The sequence below is a fragment of the Bombyx mandarina genome, chromosome 23, assembly GCF_030267445.1.
Source record: "Bombyx mandarina strain Sakado chromosome 23, ASM3026744v2".
Lineage (NCBI taxonomy): Eukaryota > Metazoa > Arthropoda > Insecta > Lepidoptera > Bombycidae > Bombyx > Bombyx mandarina.
Window position 1 is genome coordinate 20,059,747 of NC_143229.1, and position 9,909 is coordinate 20,069,655.

Below are 9,909 nucleotides of genomic sequence, written 5' to 3' on the forward strand. Positions count from 1 at the left end.
ATGTACATTATTAAAAACTCTAATTAAAAGTTTTAAATTATTACATTATATAATAAATACTTATTACAATATAAATATATCGAATTTAAAATAAGTAAATAGCTTTACATGTAATAAACTTATTTTGTTGGCGTAATTTAGTTTTCACTGCTAAAATGGTTATGAAAGTCTGGTTTAATTGTGTACTACTATATCTTTCAAAAATTTAAACATAATTTAGATATTTTAACGTAAATTTTCTTGATCTTGAAATTTTCTTGATCTTTCATTTTAGAGCTAAGGCACTTTGTCAGCCTGGACTCGGGACGGGTATGCCCAGCACTCTTTATTTCTGCCAGTAATCAGCAATGCAGCTTGAAGAGTTGAACACCTGTGGGACGTTGCACTAGCCATGGCATTCACGTCTGCGAGTTCCGTTATTCACTTAACCGGTCAGCCACGAACACATGCACCCGACCACGCATTAAAGAATTTATAATTTCTGGTGTATATCTTAATGGACGGCGAATGCTGCAGAATTAACTGATATTTCGTTGATAACCTTAACATTGATACAAATTTATAACATCAACCCCTATTTGGATTTAAATCGACGGTCGATAAGTTGATCAATCTATTTTCCATGCGTCGTGCCGTAAAACTTGGGTAAATTTTAACTAGGACATTTTTTTATAATTAGTCAACTCCCTTCAAAGTTTGAAGTCAAACTGAATAAACACAGCAAGCAAATCGAGTAAAGAAGTCGAGTGATGGAGTAGCATATGTTAGTTCACTAAACAGTATGATGGAGGGGTAACATCACTAAACTAAATGTCGGTCGCTTGCTCAACAAACCCAAGTATGTTTGTTTTCATCGAAATACATTAATTTTGTAACTGAAACCTTTATTGTAATGTCCTGCCGTATATGAACACAAAGATGCCTTACTACTGTACGGTACCCCGCTGCACATCGATGGCGGGAAAAGCCAAAAACGTATCTTTTCACCAGTTCCCTAGAGACGAAGAGTTAGCAAAACTCTGGAATAACATATTAAAGAGAGGCAAACCATATACAAAATATTCTAAAGTTTGCAGTTTGCACTTCAAACCGGAAGACTATACTTTGACCAGCGTCGGAAAAAACAAAGGTAATCAATTAATAATAATTATGGACGTTAAATTTTTACAACTGCTTTTCACATTCTGATAATAATAGTAGATAAAAGTTATCGTTTTGTACACTCTTATAACTTACAGTACGAATATTATAATTATTAAATATTAGAGAAAATTCACACATTCTGATTCACTATTATTCAAATGAAATATCCCGTAATATTGTTAAACTCTACAAAGACGCTGTGTGGTAACGTTAATCTTCACAAAGTATAGTCTCAGGAAGTCACACTTTTTGTAGATTCATATACATGGAATTAACAAGGATTTTTGTTCAGTGTCATTTAATGTTATTGAGTGAAGTCTGGCAGATTTGATGTATCTCTCATAAACATATTTATAAACAGTAAAATATCCAGACAACATGCAAATAAACCTGATAGTCACATGAATCCGTGCCTGAACTGTGAATCAAACCCAGCACTTCCTACCCAGCAGTCAGAGCTAATAACTATACTAACAAGTGAGTGTACTTTAAGCCTAGAAATAATTGGTCTTATTTGTAGGCCAATGGAGAACATTGCGTAAGGATGCAATACCATCAAGAAATTTACCGTCAGATTCTCCACTTCCTTACCAGAGAAGGCAGTCGGATAGCTGGTTGCCAGTCACCAACAGTCCTTTGGACCCTCAGGTATATAATAAACTTGTGTTTTATTTTTTGTTTTTTAAATAAACTGTCGCAATAGATATTTTTTGAAGATAGGTCAGATTTCAGTTACAAAGTTTTTTGAACATTGTTTATTCTAGTTTGAAGGTAAGAACAGTATTTGCTACTCTAAAATTGAGACATTAATCACATCATCATGGTAGGTGGCTGCAACCTATCGCGATAAAAAAAGTAAAGATATGGTAGTGCTTTTACAAAATTTGAGTTGATTTGTACATGATAACAGACAGTTTTGAGAAGTTATGACTAAAGGCATATGAGTGCAAGATATCTTACAAGCATCAACTTTTCTTTTTCGGGAAGAACCTTCAGAGTGTTTGTTTGAGTAATCTCAGTTTGAAGCTCGGTAATTGACCACTTCCATGCAAGTGAGTAGTGTTTTAGCAACAGACTTGTCTATCTTAATGTTAAATTTCCTTGGTATTGTTTGGGAAACTGTATCCAAAACTCAAAGTATATTACTTATAATCATATCATAGTTGGTATCTAGTTATACACAATTCAGGCATAAACACTTTGGCTTTATCTAACTACCCCCTTTTTTTCTAGGTTCAACAGCAAATGGCGCAAGCTATTTACATACAGACCATGCTAGCTATGCAAGCAGTCACAAATGATGCCCCCAGTCCAAATAATGGTGAGTCATTTTGCCTGTTAACACTGGTACTTTCTTATTGTATAGATAGATGAACAAGCTCAGGGCCCACCTCGCGTTAAGTGGTTGCTATAACCCATAGACAATAGAATGTGATTACAAGACCAATATTGAGACACAAAGTCTCATACGTGTTTCATAATGGCTCTTCAAACTAGACGCAGCATTGCATCTCAGCAGATACCTACCAATTCAGACTTATATTATGCTCTAACACTTATAAGATTTCAATCAAAATTGGAGTATGCCTCCTCAAGTTTTCTACAGAGACAATTATTTATCATTTTGAAGGCAATCAATGTGCAACTGTATGAAATTCCTTAATTGTGGCCTATACATATTGATGGAAGCTGCATTAAATTAATCTTAATAATATGACCTTCAAAAATATTAAAACCTGCCTTTAAGCAGTTTTCAGAGCCCATAGGCAAGTAAATTCCTTCCATCAAGAGACTAAATGAAGTAAAGATTATATTGGAACCATTTTTTTAATCTCCAATGGAATTACAGGTGACGTACCTAATTTAAACATGGGTAATCACTAATGTGGGCTAGAAACATCATACCATTATCTTGAATCTCAGAGCTGGACAAACAATTCAATTTGATAAGTAATTATTTTCTCTAATTACTCCACAGAAGAAACAACGAGTTCAGAAGATTCATATCAACAGGAGAAAAATGATTCTGCAATGCCGACCTTTGTTAATGATGAAACAAAAACGTCATACAAATGCAAAGTGTGCACTAAATGCTTCAAGGACCCCGATGTAATGTTATTGCACCAGCGGACGCACAATAACTCTATCAATGAACCTAATTCGATGACCATGCAAGCCAATCCTATTTTAGCCGGTCTCCTGAGGAATAACAGCGAGACGGCCAATGGTAATCTCTTTGCAGCCCTAGCTCTCAATTTGGTGGTCCAAAATCTGTTCGAAAGTAAGAAAACTTGTGAGGAATTAAAAGGGATATCCGCTAAATACGTTGTAGACGAAACGTAAGGGTTTTATTGTATCCTTAATTACTTGCAGGGTAGTCCTATAAGTTTGTGAAAATTGAGATTTGTAGATTTTATTTTGTAATGTAATGAGATATATGAGTCGACTATTATCAAAGGCGGCAATCTGACTTTCGGACAATGATTGGTAAATCAGAAAAACGAATTATTGACTTTGTATTCCATCGGCAGTCACAAAACTCTTCGGAACGACATCTTAGATAAATAACAGGTTAACTATTAACCTTTATTTAATGCAGGTTTTGAACCGTATTCTTTGAAGGAGACGATTATATTCAAATCAATCTGTATTGACATATCAATAAAATTTTTTTGTCCAAATGCACAGATTGCCACCTTTGATAATAGACGACTCATATCTAGCAACGATTGACAATTAGAGTAAGCTGAACGAACAAATCGATGGAAGAAAGCGGAGTTGTAGTAATTAGAAAAATCTAACCTTACACCGGAGCCATAACATTATGTATTTCAAAATTGATTTGAAATTTTGTGAAAAAGTAAGAGTTGGATAATTGAATCGTAGTAAAACGAGACATTCGAAGTGGTTTTTTACTTTTTTATACAAGATTAAAAGGTAAAAAGTTATTTAACCCGAAATCCACGGTACTACATGTCCGCTTTTTCCCCTCGAAATGATATTCCTTCACGAGACGTAATGGCAAGGTTGCATCAAGGTCGTTGGGTAGGCCTAAGCATACGGTCATTAATGTAATTTAAAAAATGATACGTTCATTTTTATTTGCCAACGAATCTGAGGAGTTCGAACTTTTTGTGTAACTACCCACCTTTTTAGTTTTAGTGAAATTCGTGACTAAGACTGATTTTATTTGTAGATTTAACTGAAAATCACGTACGAGCTAGTAATGTCGTTTCATAATTAATTATGTAATTTATTGGAATCGAAATGATTCGTTGGAGTAAAATTCACTCAGTACTTACATAGGGCCATGATATTTCGTGTGAAGCATTTAAAGATCGATAGCATTAAAGTATTTCGCGATCAAGCCACTAGTGGCAAGAGGCTGGTTGTCGATTGAGACCTGGAAACCTGCATGGAGATAGATGAGACGACCTCATGTGCCATTGTTGCAAAGGTCATCTACTCAACTGCAAAGTTCTCGAAGCGACCTACTTCATTGAGGAAACAGCACAAAATCGCTTTTTTAAATGGTAATAGCCTTCGGAGCTTGTTTACAGTACATCGCATGTCCCGTTATTGACCCCAAGTTTGGAGTAATTACATTGCGGGTTTTCGAAGTACGCCTTATTATCTGATCTGTCTCGCCATCGGAAGCGATGGTCTGACAACGATTGTTAAGAAGTTGAACCTCAATTCGGAGGTCTGTATTCCATGAGAAGTACTTGGCGATTGTTTGAGATGTCCTTCTTTGTCTGCTTCGTTCCATTTTGCTCTCGAGTGGACTACCCTCTTGAGCATCCCTGAGCGCGATGACCAGCCTTTTAAGCGAGGTTTGAGGAGAGCTTCCTGAAGCACCGGGAAAGACCTGGACTCGTCTAAATTGAGTTACATCGTATGATAATTAAATACTATTTTTCCACCGTCATTTATTTTTTATCTGTTAGGTATAGTCAATCGCGCGATCAGAAGACGATACTAGACTAAGTTTTATTTGAAGTCTGAAAGGTAATGTAGCGAACACGGTAGGTTATTGCCTACTTCTGCGGCCAATTCGTCCTTTCTGGATCAGGTCTAAGGGACTATTCCAGGTACGCGCAGTTAGGTGAGCTCACGGGCTCAACCTGAGGGATATTGCTAACACTAGCCCTAACAAGAGCAGTGCCGAATTTACCACCGGATCGAGCCCACTGAGTTTCTCGCCGGATCTTCTCAGCGGGTCGCGATTCCGATCCGGTAGCAGATTCATTCGCGAAGCAGCTACTCTTGAGTTGTTAGGTCTCCTTTGGAGGCGCTCGGGTAGCTGTTAGCAAATCCCACCCCTCCTGGCTGAGCCTTTGCTCGCCCACTTGTCCTGGTGAAACTGAAAAAGCCTCCGGGCCACCAGTAATCTTTCAAACATAAAAAACCACCGGATCGGAATCGCGACCCGCCGAGAAGATCCGGCGAAAAACTCAGCGGGCACAATTTTCGTGCTCTCGATCATAAGTTCCGAGTTACGGGAGAACGTGACGATTCATTGCGAAAGGAAAGTATTCATTCGTGTTACTGAAATTAATTATTTTTACGGCTGGTAGGGGGCGCTGCTTAAACCCTATACATATTTTTTTTTCTCGAAAGCGATACGAATAATTTTTCGATAGTCATTCGTGCTCACCAAACGGCAAAACAAATAATATTGATATTTGTCTCTAAACGTATTCTAATTTTAGTCTTAAAACATAGTGCCTTAGAACTTAAATTGTATTGATGGACTTGTAATGAATAAGTTAATTTAAGGAAGCGGTTTTTTTTTTTCGATTGCATATAGAGGGATAGGTAGATTGCTCAGTGATGGATTTAGGTTTGATGCCGCCATAAGACTTGTTTATTGCGCCGCCCTTAATGTTAGAATACATTTTATTAATTTTAATCTAATATTTATATTTTAAACCAGCAACCCGCTCTCGCTTCGCTTCGGAAACATTAAATGTTATTATTGATAGCTAAGTCCCGCGATGTTACCCGCGGTTATTGTCGAACCGCGGGGGACGCCGCGGGGCGAAGCTACTCTAAAAAAAGTAGCCTAAGCTACTCCTTATATCATCAGTTACCTATCAGTGAAAGTCTGCTCAAAATCGGTCCAGCCGTTCCAGAGATTAGCCGGAACAAACAGACAGACCGCCAAAAATTGTGAAAAATGTTATTTTGGTATATGTACCGTGTATATATAACTAGTCAGGTCATAAGTATTGTCACACAGTAAAAACTTTTCTTTCAGAATGCTGGCCACAAAAAAGTTTATTGAATTCGAATTTCGAATTGTTCATGAAAATAAAAATGTATACTTTTAGAATTTTACTCATTTTTAAATATGGAGTGGGCGCTTAAAGAAGACCATGTTGCAGTTATTGCGTTGCATCGTTGCGGTTACGCGCTAATTCAAATTTTTAATATACTGCAAAATTTGAATATAACCAAAAGATTCGTTTATCGTACCATCAAACGATACAATGAAGACTCTAGTGTAGATGACAGGTCAAGAAGTGGTCGCCCTCGGTCTGTTAGGACTCCAGCAGTGATAAAAGCTGTGAAGGCGCGAATTCAAAGAAATCCCAAACGTAAGCAGAAACTGTTGGCCCTTCAGATGGGGTTAAGCAGAACCACGGTGAAAAGGGTGTTAAATGAAGACTTAGGGCTTCGGGCATATCGAAGAAAAACAGGACATCGTTTGAATGCTCGTCTAATGGACTTGAGACTGAAGAGATGCCGCGCTTTGTTGAAGCGGTACGCGGAAAAAAAATATCGGGAAATTCTTTTTTCGGATGAAAAAATTTTTACCGTAGAAGAGAGCTACAACAAACAAAATGATAAGGTGTACGCACAAAGTAGTGAATAAGCGAGCAACCGTATTCCGCGTGTCCAACGAGGTCATTTTCCATCCTCGCTCATGGTATGGTTGGGAGTTTCTTATTGGGGCTTAACAGAGGTACATTTTTGTGAGAAAGGTGTAAAAACGAATGCAGTTGTGTATCAAAATACAGTCCTGACGAACCTTGTGGAACCTGTTTCTCATACCATGTTCAATAGCAGGCACTGGGTATTCCAACAAGATTCGGCGCCAGCTCATAGAGCGAAGAGCACACAAGACTGGCTGGCGGCGCGTGAAATCGACTTCATCCGGCACGAACACTGGCCCTCCTCCAGTCCAGATTTGAATCCGTTAGATTACAAGATATGGCAACACTTGGAGGAAAAGGCGTGCTCAAAGCTTCATCCCAATTTGGAGTCACTCAAGACATCCTTGATTAAGGCAGCCGCCGATATTGACATGGACCTCGTTCGTGCTGCGATAGACGACTGGCCGCGCAGATTGAAGGCCTGTATTCAAAATCACGGAGGTCGTTTTGAATAAACTTTAATGTCATAAGAATCTATGTTTTGTTAAGTTCATTTTGGTATATGAATGGTTACATAATGAATAAACTTGTTTCAATTATTTTACATTAAACATGTGACAGAATTTATGACCTGACTAGGTATATATGTGCATATGCATGTAGTAAAAAGCGGTTATTTTAATATTACAAACAGACACTCCAATTTTATTTATATGTATGGATTTAACAAAACTTGTTTTTTTATCTAAAGTAAATAATCTACTACTCATTTGCAAAGGAGACTGTCTTGACTTTTCATAGTCTCTGAACGTTTGGCGTTTCAAAAATTATGCCGCCTCAAATTATGTCCACGGGCCTCACGGGCCTATGCGTAAATCCATCACTGAGTCCGCTATGGGTTTGAAATGATGACTGATATTTTTATTGTTCCACAATAGTAGGAAGCTTCGGTTTTCGCGATACGCCAACGCGATTAAAAACATTTTTACGGTTTAAATTCGAGATTGATTGTTTAAACATTTATTTGAAATATCGCGAGGAGGAAAGTTTTTCCTTATCGAGGGGTGAAAGCTTTTTTTTTCGGTAAAAACAATACATTATGTTAGTATTACAATCTATGTTAGTAACTTAAAAATAACATTAATATCTGACTCTATTTATATAGATATATACAAGCGGCCCGCTCCGGCTACGCTCGGGTCTTTAACAAATATTTCAACGATAGTGACGTTGTTTTATTTTTTTAAATAAAAGAACACTTATTGCGGCATAACTATAATTGTTAGATATATGCTGTCGCGACACTTTTTTTAATAATAATGTGTTCTACAAAGTCGTAGTACATTATTTTATTCTATCGTCAATAGTTTTCGCTGGGCACGCGATGTAAAGAATATTTTAGGTAACTTTTTTACACCTTGGGTTACATTATTGGAGTTTTAGTAAAGATTCCAATTTTTTTTCAAAAAAGATTATAGCCTATGTCACTCGGGAATAGTGTAGCTTCCAAACAGTGAAAGAATTTTTCAAATCGGTTCAGTAGTTTCAGAGACTATTCAATACAAACAAACAAATCTTTCCTCTTTATAATATTAGTATAGATTTTTGAGTCTTTTCTGCAGACTATTTGAGGTTTGACGACGTCTGACGCTGACGCGCAAAAGTAGCCTAAGCTTACCGTAGTTATTATGGAGCAATGAGGTTTAAGTTTTCATGAATTTAATTTGAGTAGGCAAAAAACCAACCTTACAAACTTAAAAACCACACGTTACCCAACAAAACTTAAACCAAATAAATAGCCTTTCACCCCTCGATTTGAATATTGCGAAAAACAAATATATTTACAGACCTCACCAACATCATCATGACGTCCGGCTGTAATAGACGCGTGACCTTTAGTGTTTTTAATTAAAAACCTTAATTATAATAGACCAATAAACTAATAATTAAACACGTGAAAATAATATGATTAATGTTGATATTGTCTCGAATTTTCTATTGAAGTTTTCAACCACACTGCGTTCGAGAAATTAATACTGTAAGATATTATATTTTATTAAAAGACCATCTTCTGTGTGTTCCCAGTAGATATATATAACAAGAGGGGAAAAAGCGAGTGTCCTAGTTGAACTCTTTGAGGTTAGGCGGATTACAAACTGTTCCATGTATTGCTTAGTTTTCTGAAGTCCTTGCACTGATTGACCTTGGTAAAATGAATTTTATTTTTTATCGTATTTTCAGTAAGGGTTTATTCAAAATGCAGTTAATGTGTTTTCTTTTCCTGAAAAATCGTGGGCCCCAAAGAGTTGAGCGGAAACTCGTTGTGATTAATATAATAATATTCAATCTTTATTTAGGATCGTTTATTAATTATACATCACGAATATTGTATTTGTAATATTAAACAAATTTGATAGATACTTTTGTATTGTATACAGTATTTCGATAAGACTGCCTTTAATTATTGTTCTTTTCAATTTTTGATCTCCTTTTAAAAAAAAAACAATTGTAATAAATAAAATGTAACCAAAATTATTTCTTGTTTTTGTTTTGCTTAAACAACTTGTGTTCCTTTACTATCGCCACGACAGTTGGGGAGAGGGAGGGGAGAGGGAATTACCGGTGGTAGGACCTCTTGTGAGTCCGCACGGGTAGGTACCACCGCCCCGCCTATTTCTGCCGTGAATCAGTTATGCGTTTCGGTTTAAAGGGTGGGGCAGCCGTTGTAACTATAATTGATACCTTAGAACCTAAATCTCAAGGTGGGTGGCACATTTACGTTAGATGTCTATGGACTCCAGTAATCACTTAACACCAGGTGGGCTGTGAGCTCGTCCAACCATCCAAGCAAAAAAAAAAATTGACAAAGGGATCTTCCACCGAGGGA

General features: G+C 36.9%; 1 protein-coding gene across 1 annotated transcript; it reads left to right on the plus strand.

Annotated features, from left to right (window-relative positions):
• The first annotated feature begins 368 nt into the window (after positions 1-368).
• On the plus strand, positions 369-3,584 carry LOC114248998 (uncharacterized). Its single transcript, XM_028182453.2, has 4 exons — positions 369-1,129; positions 1,664-1,791; positions 2,377-2,464; positions 3,122-3,584. The coding sequence occupies exons 1-4, from the start codon at positions 907-909 to the stop codon at positions 3,484-3,486; spliced, it is 804 nt and encodes a 267-aa protein (XP_028038254.2). The 5' UTR covers positions 369-906; the 3' UTR covers positions 3,487-3,584.
• The last annotated feature ends 6,325 nt before the right edge of the window (positions 3,585-9,909 follow it).